The sequence below is a fragment of the Lissotriton vulgaris genome, unplaced genomic scaffold (genome assembly GCF_964263255.1).
Source record: "Lissotriton vulgaris unplaced genomic scaffold, aLisVul1.2 SCAFFOLD_811, whole genome shotgun sequence".
NCBI classification, from domain to species: Eukaryota; Metazoa; Chordata; class Amphibia; order Caudata; family Salamandridae; genus Lissotriton; species Lissotriton vulgaris.
Genome location: NW_028252708.1, coordinates 108,466 through 128,992, shown reverse-complemented (window position 1 = coordinate 128,992; position 20,527 = coordinate 108,466). Strand labels below are relative to the sequence as shown.

General features: G+C 43.4%; 1 protein-coding gene across 2 annotated transcripts in view; it reads right to left on the bottom strand.

Moving 5' to 3' along the window:
• LOC147662067 (kinesin light chain 1-like) overlaps positions 1-20,527 on the bottom strand; it is a 427,072-nt gene that overhangs the window by 304,363 nt on the left and 102,182 nt on the right. For both annotated transcript variants that reach the window (XR_015305983.1, XM_086951131.1), the window contains exons 5-9: positions 17,395-17,620; positions 16,131-16,218; positions 11,987-12,088; positions 6,832-7,005; positions 321-420 (exon numbers count right to left, since the gene is read on the bottom strand). Coding sequence is in view for 1 of the 2 variants with exons in the window: in XM_086951131.1 (XP_086807257.1) it covers positions 321-420; positions 6,832-7,005; positions 11,987-12,088; positions 16,131-16,218; positions 17,395-17,620 (690 nt within the window). In the remaining variant the exon portion in view is untranslated. The remainder of the gene's footprint in view (positions 1-320; positions 421-6,831; positions 7,006-11,986; positions 12,089-16,130; positions 16,219-17,394; positions 17,621-20,527) is intronic.

The following is a 20,527-nucleotide window of genomic DNA, read 5'->3' as shown; positions in this document are numbered from 1 at the left end:
TTATTGCTCATTAACTTTGTGAGCAATAAAAATGCCTTTCAATCTTGTTATCTTGTCACACTTGCTCCGTTTTCACAGACAGAGGACAAAAGTTGGTTTGTTTTCTTACTCGCCAGAAAGGGCGAGTAGGACCTAAAAACAGCTCAACCTTGTTAAATTTAGCTCGACTATGCGAGCGGTCGAGTGGAATTTTCGAGCCCTGCAGAGGTGATAAACAACACACCTGCTGGCATCGGGATAACGACTGAGGTAGAGCAGAGGGGGCAGTACACTTCTTCTGCACTAGGAGACATGCATAGAGTTTAACTAGCCAAACATACCGTCCACAGAGCCGAACTCTTTGACATGGGCCCGAGTCAGGATCTCCTTGTACAGAGTTTCCGCTTCCTTGTATTTGGTTTGCTTCAGGTAGCAGGAGGCCTGGAAGTAATGGAAAGAAAAGTCATCAGATCACTTCTCAGTCCACCCTTCACCCTTATAAAACTAGCCTCAATCAGGACTGGGTATGCCTCTATGTCGATGTGATGAAACGGGCACAGAGTGTGATAGAGAAAAGAAACACGCTATTTACCGGTAACAAACATTCTGCATCTCGAGCCAATTCTAAATTCATAAGCGGGTTGTGATTCTACCATGTAGTGCTTAGCCTAAGAAAACAAAACGGTTACTTACCTGGACTGGCAGTTCAAGCTGGACTCTTCCCATGTGGAACAAAGTCAAGAATGATTTGGATATGTCTGGTTTCAAACTGAGATGCATTGTGAGCAAAAGAACGATAGGTTGGAGTATTACTCTGAGCTACTGGCAGTGGTTATACTTATTGCAAACACCCTCCCATCACCTTTTGTGTACGTTCACAATTCGTCCCTTTGATCTCGATTTGTTCGAAGCGGAACCGTCCTTTGGCCCCATGGTATGCAGATAAGTTGAGGGATGGTAAGTTAGGTTGTAAAAAACTAGAACGTATTTGGCGATCAGCTTACGATCCAGCAGAAGGAATAGAATAGAACACAGAGCTTGAGTAAATATAAGGAAATGAGTAGGAGTGAAAAAAGTGTATATTTCTCACAAAAAATCTATAGCTTAAAAAATTCTTCTAAAGAACTATTTAGCACGGTGTTAAAGCTCACGTCGCCTTCCATTCCGGGCACTGTGCCAACTCAAGGTCTGTGCAATAAGATCGCCAAACACTTTATTTGTGGAAAGTGGAAAGTGGAAAGCATCTTTAATGAAGTTGGTAGTCGTAGCACTAGAACGAATTCCATCAGCCCGAATATTGAACCAGCAGCAAATAGATTAGCTGGGGAATTCTGTTTCGGGAATTTTGTGGGTCTTGATAAGGGGTAAGTGATGGACCTCATTGATCATTCAAAGGCAGGTTCACCAATTGATCCTTGCCCTGTGAGTGGTAAAACTGGCACAAGATATCGTAGCGGATAATTTGGTAAAAGTGTTTAATGTAATCTTTAAGACAGGAGTGTTTCCCAGCCAATGGAAGAGGGCATCAATCTTGCCTATCCTGAAAAATCCTAATTTAGATGCAGCTGATGTTAACAACTATCGCCCGATATCATGTTTGCCATTTCCGGAAAACTTTTAGAGAAAGCCATGAATAAGCAACTGATGGATTATATCAATGTACATGGTTGCCTAGATGAATCACAACATGGCTTTAAGACTGTGCACAATACGGAGTCGGCCCGGATTAAATCTGTAGAGGAAATTAGGAAGGCTCTTGATAATGGTGGTAGGGCCACCCTTATCTTACTAGACCTATCGGTGGCCTTCGATACTGTCCACCGCTCAATTCTGATTAATAGGTTAGCAGGTATTGGAGTGCAGGGATCAGCACTTCACCTGTTGAAATCCTTCTTAGAAGATGGATCACAATTTGTGGCGATGGATCGTTTTAAATCTAACCCTTTTCAGGTTCTGTGTGAAGTGCCTCAGGGCTTTTCAATAAGCCCCACTCTTTTTAACGTTTATATTGCAGCCCTGGCCCCAATCATAAAATCTTTTGGCTTTGCCATTACCTCCTAGGCCGACGATACTCAAATCATCGTAGCAGTTATGAAACAACCATCCGCCATTAGTAAACAGTTTCATGATTTTATGTCAGCGTTTGAATAGTTTGAAACTGAATTCCAATAAAACAGAGGTGGTTCTTTTTGGCAATGACTCTTCTTTTTGGTCTCCGGAATGGTGGCCAACGAACTTAGGTGATCTTCAGAAACCAGTGGAAAAGGCCAAAAACATTGTGGTTATTGTTGATAATAGGCTTACCTTTGATATTGCAGCAAGAGTTCTTTCTCGATCGTCACATAATGTCTCGATTAGGAATACCATTAAACAGTTTCACTGGTTGCCAGTTAAGGAGAGGATTCAAGTCACAGCCTCGTGCATTGCGTACAAGGCTTTGCATAATATTGGACCACATGACCTAGCTTAGCACTTTAAATGGTACTCGCCCAGTAGGGCACTTAGATCTTCTAATTCTAGAACATTGTGGGTACCTAGATTTAAAATATCAAGTTGAGGGGGTAGAAGTTTCTACCTCTGTACCATCACCATTTGGAACAAACTCCCCATGTCTATCCGTTCAGCCTTGTCCTTTTTGGATTTTAGACGAGAATTGAAAACTTGGATCTTTAGCAGATCTGGCTATTGGTCATGTGACCGGATTTTTGCGGCTTCGATTAATGGTTAGCGCCAGGACACCAGTTTGTAACAGTGTGCTCTATAAGTCCCCTTAACATGAACATTACTTTTAGTTCTTTGTCCCCATCTGCGCTTCCTTGTCAACTTGGATGTGAAGGTGTTGAGAAAAGACCATGTGACCGCCAGGCAGATTTCATTTAATGACACAGACACAATAGCAATGAAAGCTAGTGGTGCTCCATTTTTTTATCGTAGAGTGTGCCCATGGTTGGCCTTCCAGTGAAAACTCCAACTGCTCGTAGCATGTCTGGATTGTCTGAGCTATCTAGCTTACCATAGTTCCCCTGGCGACTGGCAAACCCTTGTTTGTTGAGCTAAAGAAATTTTAAAAGAAGCTTCTTTTCCTTATTGTTTTCGTTTCCTCTAGCTAATACACGACTGCTCTTCTGACATCCCTTTCGGCTTGTGATTTTGGCTGTTAGAAAGATGCAGGTAACTGTATAGCTTTGCTAACATGAATGTGCAAAACTACCTTTGAGAGAAGCTGTACCGCCTACTCATTCCCACTTTGTCTTTGTATATTTGTAGTAAGATTCTTGCTTTGCAAGTGCCTGTAGTTTGCTGACACTTATAAACACGTGATGGTGATAGAAATCCATCTTGAGTGCCAAGTACTGGAGTCCCGTGGAATGCCTGGGTTCAAATGGTGGTTTCCTAAACTATGTCAGCAATAGATAATGTGTTGAGAGTTGGGCCACTCACTTAAAAAGGATGAGGCTTTAGTTTCACCTTCTGTACAGTTTTTCTACAGCAGGCCGTGAAAAAGTAGTCCACCACGGCAAAACACGTGTTAGCTGTATTAGTGATGTTGTTTTTAAAATGCATAGGAAAAGTACAACACAATTTGACTGAATTGCACTGAAAGATGTTACATCTCAGCAATAACTGATTATAGATGAAGGGAAATTTGTATTTGGATCACTTTAAGATTCTTTGTATTAATGTTTTTTATTATGAAAATAAGTTTGTCTTTGAATAAACTGTTGTTGATAGAAATAGTCTGTACAACAAATTCAAACATACAAATAATTTTTCTTGAATCTCGTGAATGAAAACTAAGATTATCTGAAATCCCACAGCTCCCCACAAATGATCCTAGTTTCTTATGTGCCAGTCAGTAAGGTAACAGATTAAGTGGGTGGTAGTCCGCTCAGGCCCATTTATATCAATCTAACCTGAACTTATAAGAGTTGATGTCAGCGCTAGGTTTAGATTCCATGCTGGTCTGGGGGCTGATCTTGGCAGTGCTATACTCTTTTCTCCTTCCAGGAATTCCTTGATGACCGCCATGTTGAACTCCTTCCCATGACAACCCTTGTGTACCGCACCATGCCTGACAGATGGACCTTAAGTGAGGTGTAGGAAGTCTCATCTAGCAGGGAGGTCAGGTACTTGACAGTAGTAGCATCTAGAGTCTCGTTTCTTTACGTCCTTCCCTGATGCACCAGTGTGTGAACCTGTTCCACTTTGCGGAGTAGCACTTTCTTGTGGTAGGCTTTCTGACTTCCTTCATTACAGCCACAGCCCATAGAGGTAGCTCCAAGTGACCAAACTCTAGGTCTACAAATTTATCATACCGCTAGGCTAAGAGTGGCTGGTTCCAGGTGGTCTACCCGGTCCCTTGTCAACCCAACAAGTCCTGGTGAGCCAGCAGTCTCATAACCGTGTCTTGTGCCATTTCTACCTGGTCAAAGTACCATGTTTGTCTAGCTCATTGGGGTGCTATCAGGATTAGAGTCATGGTTGCTTGCTTGCATCTCTCTAGCATCAGGAGTGTTGTCAGGAGTTGGGGAAAACGCGTGTGCACATTTCCCTGACCATTCTCTAGATGGGGCATTCACTAATAACTGGTGATGGTGGGTACTTCTCTAAGATGCTTCTGCACTTTGCACCCTCATGAGTTGCAAAAAGATGTGTGTTTGGTGAGCCCACCTACGGAAGATTCTCCCCATGATCTGTTGCATACGTTTACACTTGTGAGAGGTGTTTACCTGCCTATTTAGGCTCTCCACATTAGTGCATTGGTAACAGAGCTATTTTTCTCTGAATGGCCCATCTCCATATGTCCTGAGCTAGTTTGGACAACATTTGTTACCTTGTCTCTTCCTGTTTGTTGAGGGAGAACATGGTGGTCATGTTTTTGAATAACTGTTCCCACAATATGTGTCTTTAGGGTTAGGAAGACTGTCTTCAGTTCTAACACATGTATGCGTTTCATCAGCTCCTCTGGGACTTACAGGCCCCTGATGTCTATCCTAAGTGGGAAGAGTGCATTGTGATGGTTACAGAAGGAGTTGGCTTTTTGAAAGGTCTGCCCACTGTGATGTTGTTTGCGACAACCACTAGATGCTCCCAGCTCCCGGTTGCCTGGGATCACTGCCGCTGCAGCCATTTTTGGACTGGTATCAACTGAAGTCAGATATCAGACAGTAAGGGTTGCAAGATGCCATTCGCTTCCCCACTGTCCTCGGGGTCAGAGGCTGACAGTTCTGCTAAATACAAACTTGCACTATCATGGTCTGGATTATCTGCCACAGGTAGTTAGTCTTTCTCCCAGAAACGTCTTTTCCCTCTCTGGGTTAGAAAGGGGGGGCGGGTGGGGCTGGGAGTACCTGCATCTTTGAAAAGTGAAATACATGGCAACCATAAACCTCAAAGACTTGGATAATCTTCTGTAGTGTTTTCATCTTGATCTGTTTGTGTCTTGATGAACTTGTTTAGTGTCTGTAGATCTAGGATGGGTCTCAGTGTCTTGTCCGGTTTTGATACTAAGAACTTAACAGAGTAGATTCCTTGGTTCCTTTATGGCACTTTCTCTGATGCCTTCTTGTGTAATAGATCTGTAACCGCTTGTCGCAGACTGGATCAATTATGGAACTTTGCAGAAGAGTATGCTCAAAGACGTATTGTGGAGCCTTGCCATATGTGGTAACTAGAGCATTGTGAAAAATAAAGTGTGCCAAGACCTAGGTCTAAACTGGTCACACACCCTACTAACATTTTATACTGTTACCTTCCAATTGTGCTACACAAAGGGTTATCTGCCTCAACCTCCAAAAACCACCCCAATAACCTTTCAAAGTAATGTTTCTATCATATCACCTTTGGCCAATGTTAATATAATAAAATAATAGAAGAACCTACAACCATTGCGGCAGAAAATTATCTTCCAATCCTACCAGAGTTGGGGAGTCACATGTTTGAAACATGCCATGTGCACCAAGTTTCTCTGCGGGAGATCCCCCAGACCTCCTTGTAAAATGGGAATGAAATTTAAACAAGTTTATGACTAATCCGGTACCCTAATTTTTGGTGACAAGCATCATTTGACTCTAAATATATGGGGAGAGACCAAGATTTCTTTGCAGAATGGTCTGTAAATCCTTCCAATATTTTCAAGACTTTACAGAAAAAAAAGCTCTACCAGGTCACACACGTAAAATCACGAGAATCTCAACCTGGCTTCAATCAATTAAAAGGTTACCACAGGTTTCCTCTATGGTTAAAATGCCATTTTTCAATCAAGTGACACCCTCAACTCACACTGTGACAAGATATTTTCTAAGATACAATTGTAAACACTGAGCTTTGACCAGGTTTTCAGACCCACAGCGCGAAGAAAAAAAAAAAATCACAATTTGCCACTTCATCTTTTCAAAACAATTTCTTGATAGGACGACCCACTGCCCTTGTACACTGGTATTTACATCTGATAACATTTTAGTTGCAGTCGCGGCCTGTACTGAGCCGGGAAATTCACAATTTCATAAACCGTTCATCACCAACACTTCTATCTGTTATTTTTGATTATTATTTCGACTGACCCAGGCATGTGGCTCATTTCTTACAAAAGGTTTAGGCCCCTTCTCTATTGGGTGTAACCTTTGCATTAAGGTCCTATTCTCCAGCATAAAGCACCATTTCTGTACAACATCCTTAATGTGCCTTGTATGATTTCACGTCCTTTTCCAGGAGTCATACATATTTTGGCATTGTTGCAGCCCAAGAATTCTCATGTTCTAGGTTGTTGTATCCTCTCTGCAGCCCACAGATTCTTATGTAGCAGCTTGTTTTAGCTTTCGTCATTGTCGCAGCCCATTGGCTCATACTTACCAGGTTGTTTTTGGTCTTGGCAACATTAGGGTCATCGGGTCCCAGTCGAGATTCGTAGATCTCCAGGGCTCGGCAGTAATAATATTCCACCTCCTCGTATTTGCCCTGGTTTTGGCACAAAAGTGCAAGATTGTTCAGCTGCTTCGCCACATCGGGGTGGTCCTTGCCTAAAACCTGGAGTTGAAAAGATGCCGATTTTCAGTAAAAGGCAAGTATCAGAGGGGAAATGTACGAGAAGGAACAATGGATTTACCAGTTAGAGAGTATGAAACAAAGCAGATTTCAACAAAAGGCATGTACAAGAAAAGAAACATACAGTGAAGGGCAGGAGAGTCCAACAACTGAGGGTGAAGTACCCCAAGATATGTACAGCACGCAGGAAGAAAAAGGATAAACAAAAATGAAAAATTGAGGCATGCATTGCTTTAACAAATAATCAAGTATTTGCAGTTATTCATATTTGGATTTCCATTAATTCGATATTCGGGTCTAAATAAAAATAGAAATTTATGGAAAAGCGTGTGGAGGAGGGGGGGGGGGGGACATTAGCAGTGTCTCGCCCCTCAGTCAGAGCGTGATCAGAAGCAAACCCTTTCTGGGCATTCACAGGCCATTATCCGGCGTATTACAGATTAATGCCTATCTTTAGCAACATATCTCAAACTTTTAATAACTCTGCTCTGCATTTGTCCCTATTAAAATGTTTAAAAACGAGTTCTTTTTGGTAGTGCTTTCTCTTGTGCATATTCCATCTAATTGCCAGGCTGGATCTGAAACCTTTTTCAGCATTGCCAGCGTGCCGGTTGATGGTGCCACGCGGCTCTGTCCAGCCCCAAAGTGACTGGAGACACATTTAGGCGCCATGCATGCATGCTACCGTAAATTTATTTCTCAACATTGCCCACACCCTCAGACGCGGAACATATTAGTAATCAATTACACCAGTGTATAGATCTCTAGAATGGAGACCTCTTTAGAAGGGACCAGTGGCGGCTCCTCGAGGTAATGCTGTGAGGCGGTGAGAGGGAGGGAGAAGTTGGGGGGGGGGGAGTAAACTTCGGAATACAGCCAAACGGAGTTGAGTAAATAAATAAATAAAACAAATAACATTGAGCACACTGCAACGCCAAATCGGCGATGCAGCGCGCAATGGAATTTTTATTTATTCAACTCTGTTCGGTCGTATTTTGGAGTTTACTACCCCCACCCTGCCCCTTCTCGTCCTCCGCCCAGCAGCACTCCCTCGAGGAGCCGCCACTGGAAGGGACGGAGTGGTGGGAGGGAAGCTGGGAATCTACATTTAGATAGCATATCCACCAGAAAGAGCCTTACCGAAGACAAGCAACCTTTTCTTCGGACGGATACTTCTAGCCACAGATTCCTCCCCTTGTGACAGACACTGCAGCACGACCTCCCAAGATTTCCGTCTCAGACCAAGAATACAAAAGGTTCCATGGGAAACAAATGTTTCAAACCTTTAAGGAAACACATCGCAACAGTTGATTTGAAGAGAGATGGTAGGTCCAGCAGCCGCAAGCAAGCCGACAGGTCTGATAAATAACCTTTAGCAATGCTAACAGCAAGTCCTTCCTGGGCTAAAGACATAACAAAATGTAGTACATCCGACAAGCTGGAAAATAATGGGTCCGTATCACAAGCACTACACATGCCACAAACTTGTCCCAGCATCCTGCATAAACTGGTTTCAAGGAAGGATGCCTGACTGCCGGGATAACAACCACAATCTCAAGAGCTTGATCAAGAGCAGTCAACTGCCACCACTCAATCTCCACAAATGGAGGGGTGGATTGTAACGGCCTGGTTGCAAGATCATGCCCTTCTGCTGCACCAGAAGAGTGTTGTATGTCGTTTTAGATTCCGTATGACTTTTCCCGATTCATGCCCTTATATTGGTACAATTCGCGTTGCCCTTATATAGGCATAGAAATCAAGCCCTTATTTAGGCATAGCACATGCTACCCAAATAGAAGCAGGGCTACTTCCATCCGTTCACCAAACGTCAACAATTTCTTGGAAAACCAGCTTAAGCCGTTCAGGACTTCCCCTTGCTTGAATATTGATTTCTCCAAGAACTCAGTTACTTTTACAATGAACAACTATTCCCCAGGGGTTCTTTCCTGGCGTTCATATGCCCGACTTTACGTGAAACATGGCATTCCTAAACACCTTCAAGGTATAAATATACCTTCACTTGCTATGGCAAAGCATGGTGGTTCGGAGCAGTTCGACGACCTACTTGCCCGATGCAGCTTGTTACAGCAAGTGCCAAAGGAAGCCGACTCTCCAGCTGACGCACTGATCAGGAAGCTGCCCTCCACTGCTGAGAAATCCAGCCCCAGTGTTTCTGAGTCCCCTTGCGGGGTGTTGGGAAATCAAGTCCGAGACAGAGATACCAGACCTTCTTCATTCAAAGGTATGGAACTGATTAGAACCTAGAGAAACCTTTGGTAGATTCTTGGCAAAACTAAACCTATGCAAAAGACCATACTTACTTCCTCCCTCGTACTAGACTTAGGTTAGGTACATTGGGATAGGCGTATTTTAAAAGCACCAGTTGAGTATTTTAGCCTGTGTATTTATGTATGTATTTTTATATGGCTTAGAAACCATACAATGCTCTTGCAGTATTATTTTATAATACTATTCCCGCTGTACGCATTATACTTTGCATTCTGCCTAACAATTGTAGCAGTTCACTTTTCTTGCATGAGAAAGAAGACTGTTCAATAAACCCTTTTTATTGAAAACGCCCGTCTCTCGATTTCTCTGCACCTCTGGTGAAACGAAGCATGCATGATTGACTGAGTTTTCCACGACTCTGAAGATATTTGTTCCAGTCCTAGGGAAACAAAGTTGTCATGTTTATGTGGTTGTCAGAAACGAATCCCTTATTGTGAATGTGAGAAAATTTCTAGTGACCTCTGAGCTAGCTGACACTCACTATTAAGTTTAATATATTCAACAGAGGCATACTGACCTCAGTTCTATGTTAAATCTACAGTATAAATTATTCCAATGCACAGAGCCTTTTGGGAATATAGGAACTACACTACAAGAGCCTCCCTAAGTGTCAGCTTGGTCAGAGGACGGATGCTCCTGCCTGGTCCTTCCTGATCATCATCTTCAGAACTCGGGCTGAAGAGGCAGCTACAGTAAGGCATACAAAAGTACTGTGCACCACTCAGCGAGAGCTTCCGGAGGACGTCTAACTTGCACAAGTTTAGACACTGCATATTTTCAGCAATGGCCAACAGATTGAACCAGGGTGAGTTAGTCCATTCTGGACTTTAAAGGTCGGCCAGGTACCATATCCAGAATAGTACCAATGAATGGGGGGCGTTTGCAAAGAAGTCATGTGCGACTGAGGTACGTTGATAATGAATCCCAGTAAGCCCACCTTCAGCAGGTAGTCATCGTGGTAGGGAAAGACTATACCCCTGACCGCCCATACGTGCGCTGTAACCACTACTAACAAGTTTATAAACACGCCTGGGGCACTGCTGAGCCAAAAGGGAAGATAGCAAACCAAAATTGCTCCTGCCCCACTGTGAACTGCAGCCAACGCCTGTGGGTCTGCAGGACAGGGATGTGAAAATAAGCGCCCTGCAGGTCCAACACTACCATCCTGTCTCCAACTTTGAGAGCAGACAAGACCTGACCAGAATCATCATTTTGAACATTTGCATCCATAGAACGGCATTAAGAGGGCAGAAAAGCAGTCCTAACCCAGTGGCACTGGTCCAGAAACTGCAGGAGAGCGGCCTGTTTTCGTTTTTCCCCTTGACCCTCTGTGGTTCACGTTGCTCTTTCTCGCCTGTTTTCGTTCATTCCGTGACCGCTGTGGTTCACATTTCTCTCGCTCGCCTGTTTTCGTTTCTCCCTGACCTCTGTGGTTCACGTTGTTCTTTCTCGCCTGTTTTAGTTTCTCCCCTGACCGCTGTAGTTTACATTGCTCTCGTTCGCCTGTTTTTGATTCTCCCGACTTTTGTGGTTCACGTTGCTCTTTCTCACCTGTTTTTGTTTCTACCATGACTGCTGGGGTTCACGTTGCTCTTTCTCGCCTGTTTTCGTTCCTCCCCTGACCGCTGTGGTTCACGTTGCTCTTTCTCGCCTGTTTTCGTTTCTCCCCTGACCTCTGTGGTTCACGGTGCTCTCTCTCACCTGTTTTAGTTCCTCCCCTGACCTCTGTGGTTCAAGCTGCTCTCTCTCACCTGTTTTCAATTCTCTGTGGCTCACATTGTGCTCTCTCGCCTGTTTTTGTTCCTCCCATGACCTCTGTGGTTCACGCTGGTCTTTATTGCCTGTTTTCATTTCTCCCCTGACCTCTGTGGTTCACGCACCGCTCTCTCTCACCTGTTTTAGTTCCTCCCATGACCTCTGTGGTTCACACTGGTCTTTATTGCCTGTTTTCATTTCTCCCCTGACCACTGTGGTTCACGCTGCTCCTTCTCTCTCCTGTTTTTGTCTCTATCTCGGCTGTCTGCTGCCGCACTTGCCCCTCTCCGTCCATGAAGAGCCCCGTCCCTGTTGCTTCTGGCCCCACGGATTGCTGCTAACCCTACCCAGTTTTGCTTTGATTATTTCAATGTCCATGTTACTTCTTCGACCCACCTGCATTGCCAGTGCTGCTTCCCCACCTGCTTACCTAAAAAAAAAAAAGAAGTTTGTGTATTTTCTTTATTTTTATTTGCAGATCCAAGTTGGATTGTCAAATAACAAGAAAAAACACAAGCTGTGTTATTCTGTAGGTGTGCGCACACATTGTGAATGGCCAGGTGAGCAACAGAAGTCTTGGTCGAGGGTCCCACAATGTAGACCTCCGCAGTCGACATGAATTCTCATACACAGTCTCAATTAAAAAACACAATGAGAACAGACAATCTGTGATCCAGGCCAGGAATGAGAAGTCAGATTGGCCTGCTGGAGCAGGCTACCAAGGAACTAAAAAGGCAGTCACAGCCTGCAACATGCAAATAAGATCGCTATCAAAAAAAGAGGAAAGGGAGAGAAAGGGCTATGGCAGGGAAAGGAGAAAGGTGCTGTGGCTTGCTCCGATTCCAACCCATGGCTCTTCATCACACGCCCTGCACAAAAAGCAAAGAGGTTCACAGACTTGAGGAAAGAAAGGCCTCACCTTCTCACGGATCTCCAGCGCCCGCTTGCACAGCGGCTCCGCCTCCTTGTACTTCCCCCTCTTGCCATACAGGACTGCCAAGTTATTCAGTGTGGCTGCCACCTGAGAGGACACAGAGAAGTAGTGTTGTTACTACGAGGACAACACTGCTGTTGAATGCTTGTGTAGGCATTAGTGGATACGCGGGAGTAAGGTCCATGCAGTACTACAGGTTTCAGTATTATTTGGGCAAAACAGACTTCAACATTTCCTTTGCTTCTGAGCTGCACTGAGGCAGGGTTTTCATTGCTGATTTAGCTGCATGGCAGGTGCATGGATATGTGCTATTGTGCAGATGCCGATACTACCAGTACTGAGCTGCACAGTTGGTGATGTGGGAGGCCACATCTAGGAAGTTTTCCGGGCTTTCTCTCAAGCTTATCCTAAGAGAGTTCCCAGGCTAGTGAGACTACAAATGTATTACAGTGAACCAAACCCCCTTCGAAATGACAAATGTATATCAGTGACCAAACTCCCTTCGAAACTACAAATGTATAACAGTGAACCGCACTGCCTTCGAAACTACAAATATATTACAGTGAGCCAAACTCCCTTCGAAACTACAAACTTATTACAGTGAACCAAACCCCCTTCGAAACTACAAACGTATTACAGTGAACCAAACCCCCTTCGAAACTACAAACGTATTACAGTAAACCAAACCTCCTTCGAAACTACAAATTTATTACAGTGAGCCAAACTCCCTTCGAAACTACAAACGTATTACAGTGAACCAAACCCCCTTCGAAACTACCAACGTATTACAGTGAACCAAACCTCCTTCGAAACTACAAATTTATTACAGTGAGCCAAACTCCCTTCGAAACTACAAACATATTACAGTGAACCAAACCCCCTTCGAAACTACAAACGTATTACAGTGAGCCAAACTCCCTTCGAAACTACAAACGTATTACAGTGAACCAAACCCCCTTTGAAACTACAAACGTATTACAGTGAACCAAACCCCCTTCGAAACTACCAACGTATTACAGTGAACCAAACCTCCTACGAAGCTACAAATTTATTACAGTGAACCCAACTCCCTTCGAAACTACAAATGTATTAACAGTGAACCAAACCCCCTTCAAAATGACAAATGTATATCAGTGACCAAACTCCCTTCCAAACTACAAATGTATTACAGTGAACCAAACTCCCTTCGAAACTACAAATTTATTACAGTGAACCCAACTCCCTTCGAAATAACAAATGTATTAACAGTGAACCAAACCCCCTTCGAAACGACAAATGTATGTAAGTGACCAAACTCCCTTCGAAACTACAAATGTATTACAGTGAACCAAACTCCCTTCGAAACTACAAATGTATTACAGTGAACCAAACCCCCTTCGAAACGACAAATGTATGTAAGTGACCAAACTCCCTTCGAAACTACAAATGTATTACAGTGAACCAAACTCCCTTCGAAACTACAAATGTATTACAGTGAACCTCACTGCCTTCGAAACTACAAATGTATTAAAGTGAACCAAACTCCCTTCGAAACTACAAATGTATTACAGTGAACCAAACCCCCTTCGAAACGACAAATGTATGTAAGTGACAAAACTCCATTCGAAACTACAAATGTATTACAGTGAACCAAACTCCCTTCGAAACTACAAATGTATTAACAGTGAACCAAACCCCCTTCGAAATGACAAATGTATATCAGTGACCAAACTTCCTTCGAAACTACATAATGTATTACAGTGAACCGCACTGCCTTCGAAACTACAAATATATAACGGTGAACCAAACTCCCTTCGAAACTACAAATTTATTACAGTGAACCCAACTCACTTTGAAACTACAAATTTATTACAGTGAACCCAACTCCCTTCGAAACTACAAATTTATTACAGTGAACCCAACTCCCTTCGAAACTACAAATGTATTAACAGTGAACCAAACCCCCTTCGAAATGACAAATGTATATAAGTGACCAAACTCCCTTCGAAACTACAAATATATAACGGTGAGCCAAATTCCCTTCGAAACTACAAATGTATTAAAGTGAACCAAACTCCCTTCGAAACTACAAACGTATTACAGTGAACCAAACCCCCTTCGAAACTGCAAATGTATTACGGTGAACCAAACTCCCTTCGAAACTACAAATTTATTACAGTGAACCCAACTCACTTTGAAACTACAAATTTATTACAGTGAACCCAACTCCCTTCGAAACTACAAATTTATTACAGTGAACCCAACTCCCTTCGAAACTACAAATGTATTAACAGTGAACCAAACCACCTTCGAAATGACAAATGTATATCAGTGACCAAACTCCCTTCGAAACAACAAATGTATTACAGTGAACCAAACTCCCTTCGAAACTACAAATTTATTACAGTGAACCCAACTCCCTTCGAAACTACAAATTTATTACAGTGAACCCAACTCCCTTCGAAACTACAAATGTATTAACAGTGAACCCAACTCCCTTCCAAACTACAAATGTATTAACAGTGAACCAAACCCCCTTCGAAATGACAAATGTATATAAGTGACCAAACTCCCTTCGAAACTGCAAATGTATTACAGTGAACCAAACTCCCTTCGAAACTACAAATGTATTAAAGTGAACCAAACTCCCTTCGAAACTACAAATGTATTACAGTGAACCCAACTCCCTTCCAAACTACAAATTAATTAGAGTGAACCCAACTCCCTTCGAAACTACAAATGTATTAACAGTGAAGCAAACCCCTTCGAAATGACAAATGTATATCAGTGACTAAACTCCCTTCGAAACTACAAATGTATTACAGTGAACCAAAGTGCCTTTGAAACTACAAATGTATTACAGTGCACAAAACTGCCTTCGAAACTACAAATGTATTACAGTGCACAAAACTGCCTTCGAAACTACAAATGTATTACAGTGAACAAAACTCCCTTCAACACAAAGTGACTGCTGGGCAAAGGTGGCGCCTGTGTTAGCGAACTCCACTGTGGATTGCCAGAATACATGTAGTTTGCAAAGGTGAAATCATTGGGTTTTTCCCATATGTTTAAAGTTCAACTGAAAGTGGAAAATGAAATACCTACATTAATCCCAGACGCTGTTTAGTACTCGGGCTACTATGCTACCTCAGACTGGAAGGAACCAGCCCTGGTCCTACTCTATTCTGCAAGGAATAGGCACATGATACTAAACCTGATTTACTTCAAGGAAAGTGGTCTAATGTGTAGTTAAAAGAATCCCCCTGGTTAGAAGTTTGAGTCATTACGTACAAATAAATACATATTCTAGAGATCCAAAGATTCAGACCGACTTAACTAAAGACACATTTGAGAATGAGTGAGAACTCTGCTTTTATTTGCTTTCCTACTGTACCAATAGAAAAAATAAACATGAGAAGTGTTCCTCAGATGATCACAGGCTTCAGTGAATGATCACCTAATAAAAACACTAATGGAGACGGCTGCAGAAGCACTGACAGAGAGGATGTGTTAGGTATATGTCCATCAAGTGTTCTTTTTGCATTTGTCACCCCGAGTGGGACGGATATGGTCAGACGTGAGTCCCGTGCTCTCCATGCCACTGGAGTCAAGCTATCCTAGCCGATGAGGGCTGAAAGCCCGAAATCGGTCCTAGGATGCTTGTTTCCAGTCCAGGGAGGACCTGGCCTGGCAGTTCAGGCTGGACTGTTCCCATTGGGTGCAGGGTCAAGACTGATTTGCATACGGCTGGGTCCAATATATATGGCTATGTGTCTATATGGCTGAGCACCAGCCACTCTCCGCAGAGGGATGTGACAGATCACAGAGACAGAACTACGTATTCAGAGATACTACCGCTCGGAGAGACATTTTTTCTATATCTAAGCCAGTCTCAGCATGAATGCTTGAACAGAGATAGGATTGCTCAGCAAGCCACTGTTAACTATTACACTGTGTTCCAGCCAGTCTGGGCAGAGGGATGCGAATGCTTTGGCAGAGATATGAAATCTCTGCAAGCCAGGGCCATCTATTAGTTTGTGACATTGTGGCTCAACAGAGGTATTGGATGCACCAAGGGAGACATAATGACACAGAAGACCAATTTATCAATTACACTGTGTGTCAGACTAGCTCAACAGTGAGTACTTACCGCAGGGTGGTCCTTGCCAAGGGTCTTCTCTCGGATGGAGAGGGCATCATTCAGGAGATGGGCCGCCTCTTTGTACTTATTCTGATCCCTGCAGCATAAAACAGTCAAGCAACACTGTTGCTTTAGATAGCTACCAGCTGAATATATTTTTTTTAAACAGAAATATATAATCGGGTCTCCAAGGTATGTACACTGCAGAACACCAACATCTATGCAAACACGATTTCAAGTAACACAACACAGTCTTTAATTCGACACGAGGGCTGCAGGTTAGGCCTATTCATACCTTCCCTCATACTTTGAGACTATTTGGCCTTTGATTTCTTACAGTTGCTTCAATAATCTTGCTCCCTTCCCTGTCCACAATATTTTTCAGTTCAGTTTCTTCACAATTAATCCTAGTCTCCAGTGAAACTAGTGTACACAAACCTTCAACACCAAAACCCCAATCCAAGGCAGACGTGAGAGGCACTGGGAATAATGCTCTGATTCAGACATCCATGGAAGAACTTATGATCATTCATGACTGGACGTCCAATGATACCCTAAAGCTCAGATCTCCCCATGCCCACTGTACGTGGTCACTTCCAATTGCTCACAAAAGACTTACGGAGCAGATGTCTCCTAAGGTGGTTATATTGTGGCATGCAGGCCAACATTAACACAGTGTTGCATTATGGGAAATGTCTGTGCTAGATAGCTACTGAATCATAAACAACAAGAAAGCATGGCCTTAATTTATTGCACACATGAATCTCCACCAGGTATGTGCAGAAGGCTGACTTGAAATTTGTAGTCTTGTTCAGAAGGAAAGGTTCCTTCATTATTCAACGTTCATTTTTTCCAGTTCTATTTAGTGCATACCAGACTGAAGGAGACTTTGTTCTGGAAATGCTCATCACCTGTACGGTTGTATGACGGAACACCACAGGTAAATACTTTGTAAGCCTTTACAACGCATTTTTTACATCGCACTTTTCTTTTACAATGCATATGCTTTTACAACACTTGCCATCACCAAGCATTGTTTATATACATACAAAAACAATGTATTTGTGGGGGGAGACTCCCCAACTTACCTTAAATGAGCAGTAAAGGCACACAGTGGTCCCTAAAGTAGGCCCTTCCCTACAGAGTTAGCTCTTACTCTGGGGTACTCTTCCTGCATTTACATTCCAAGCGGGCGGGTGGGCAGACAGAACTTTCCCAGGCACCCAACCCCCCTCCCCTGCCAATCCATGGCCATCTCCCCTTACGTCCTCACCTGTAGACCAGGGCTAGGATGTTCAGCATGGTGGCCACGTCAGGGTGGTCATGGCCAGAGGTCTTTTCCAGATCCTCCAATGCTTGTTTGCAGAGCGGCACGGCCACCTCGTAGCGGCCCTGAGAGGCATACTGGATTACCAAGTTGTGAAGCGTGCGCAGGCGGGCTGGGATCTCGTAGCCTCCTTGCTGAGCTGCTGCAGCAGCACTGCTGTGTGGGTGAGGCACTGCCAGCCAGAGAGAGAAAGAGAGAGGAATTAATATAGGATACAAAAAGAGCACACAGCAAGGCAGGAAAACATCAGACTTAAAAAATCTCACAAAGCGCTACAAATTACAGATACACTGCAAAGAGTCTGCAAAGAGTCTGAAATGGTTTGCACATCTATACATTTATGTACTGTGGCCTGGCCCGACTTTCATGCACTATGGTCTGTTGGCCAGCCTTGGACCAGTCCTCTAGGGTAGCCGCAGCAGGATATGAAGGTTTCTTTTTCATACAACATGATGTTCCATCCAGCTAAATAACCGAGGCATCCGATTCAGGGGCTTTACTGTGCCTTGGCTCAGACAAAGCACACATGAGGCAGCTACGTAGGTGCTTTGGCCGATCTATGAAAATAAATTACATTTTGGGACTACCGTTACTACTGTCCGCAGGAAGGAAAGGTTTATGTGAGCTAAGTTGGGATAGGAAAATCTATTCCAGTGTCTTGACACACCCTTTATCCTCCCCCCAGTCTGCATGTTTAGCACAAGGTATCAATTATACTTCTTAAACTGCAATACCTGGCACAGCGTCCCTGCCTACGATTCCCAGAAGCACAGAACACAGATCCCTACCTCCCAAAACAGCAAAGTCACGCCGACACTGTCCTGCTTTATGGGCACTTCTGAGTGGCCAGCCCAAACCTGGTGTTGGGACCAAAGGAGCAGGTCTCCAGAGTGGAGGTATGGAACAGGCTGATCCATGGGGGTCTCCTGAAGCAGACCACTCTAAAGATGCGTAATGGGACGGAGTCGAAACCACTAACATGCAGTGCCAAGAGCTACCACAAGAGCTTACAGTGAAACCCATCCGAGCTAGAGTTTACTGCATCCTAAGACACGTGTTCTTTCCTAATGCGAGCCCACTTCAGGCACTCCTTAACCACACCTGGTGTGGAGGACGACTTACCATTGAGAGATGCCAATCGAGTCTGGTCACACTTTCAACCGTGAGTTGAGAGACTGTTGAGTGCTAATCTGCCAGCTTGTAGAACTCTTCGGTTGTAGGTTCACAAGGAAATGCTACCTTACAGGCTGCCGTCTCAGACTGTCTACAGCCCGGATCTGAATGTTAATTATTGCAGTTTCTCTGGAGGATTCAAGTATCCAACCAGGAGTATATGTGGCACTCGCCAACAACACACAGACAAGGCACTGAATACCAAACAACGAACAGTTGTACCAAGTGCTGACACATCGCAATGTGTACAATACAAGATGGAAAAGTACTAAAGCAAACACCTCAACCCCCAAAGAGAGAGAAGCAAATGTCACTGTTTCTTAGCTTTATCATCTAATTGTAATAAGACTGTACCGATGGCTATAGAACTTGCGTCAACTGTTAATGCAGCCTTCCATTTGGTGTCAAATGGAACCAAGATCCCAGCAGAGGAAACATCATGTCTGATACTGTTAGAACATGTTCTCAGCATTTCAGTCTTGTCTGCAGATATCTCTACTAACTTGGCACAATATCCTAGGAGTCCAGGAAACAACCTTAACTGGTCTCTATCTGTGGGAGATGTTGCAAGTGCTATAACCTTCAACAAATGTGCTGTAACTTTCACTCCTTCAGACAGGGTATTCCACTTTATTCACAAGAAATCACCACTTTTCTTTACGAAGCTTTAGTAGAGGTTCATCTTGCCTATCCAATGGTTGTTTTAGCACAACGTTGTGCTCCTCCATAATCTTGCCAAACATTAATATGTCATCTTGAAAATAGAAAACATTTTCCAAGCCTCTCATTAAACTGGACATCATTCTTTGGAACCCACTAGCAGCAGAGGATAAAGAAAAGGGTTAAGTGTGAATTTAAAAATGGTTTTGAACACTGTAATCTGTTTACAATCATCCTAGAGTCAAATCTGATGGTAGGCCTTCTTAACATCAAGCTTAGAGAAGCACCCCCCTCCCCCACCCCTTTAAGTAGCAAGACAAGCTTATTCATGTTTGATAATGGGAAACTGTCAACAACTAAGTTCTGATTCACACTGCATAGATCTACACACAGGCTTAACTTCCCCTATGCCTTTTCAGAAATAACAGGGGAAATCCAACTTGAGTTTTCTACCGGTTCTACAACACCTTCATTCACCATGTCCTTTAAAGCTGTTTTTGTCTCATCACGCACAACCAATGTTATCCTTCTCAACTTGTGCTAAACAGGTATGGCATTTGGTTTTAAAACAATTTTAGGCGCATAGCCTTTCAACTCCCAAAGTGGTTCTTGGAAAACTCCCTTTGCGCTATCAATTATTTCATCAATTGTAATCTCCACTATTACCTAATTTGGAGCCCTATGGGAATTAATTATTGGAAGGTCATACTGAGGGACCCCTCCAAGAATAGGTGGGCCATTCACAGCTAAGTACACTTTTGAAATGTCAATCTTATCACCCTAATGACCTCCAGGGCGGATGTTTGCACCATTAATTCCGTACTTACTCCTTCATGATGAAACATGCTTTTAGGCACTCTCGAGTACATTGACCCAGACTCCACCATCAGATGAACCCTCCTTCCACGGATGATAAATTCAGCTTTAGGTTTACATTTCTGCACCTTCACTATCGCCCTCCACACCCAAATTCCATCCCTACAATTTTCTTTTTGTGGTCATCTCGGACTGTAGTCACTCAGTTTGTTTTACTGATATCCTTGCACTTGATGGGTGAAATATCCCTTTCCCCCTCACTTGCGAAATTGTCGATTGATGGCATTGCAATTTTTAGAATTTGAGGTTGGTAGCTGCTCCAACATCAGTTACATCCTCTTCCTCCCAGTCTTCAGGTAGCCACATCTTTTCCTAATCTCCTACCCAACTTGTTGGTAATGCTAATTAACCTTTGTTACAATTGCCGCCT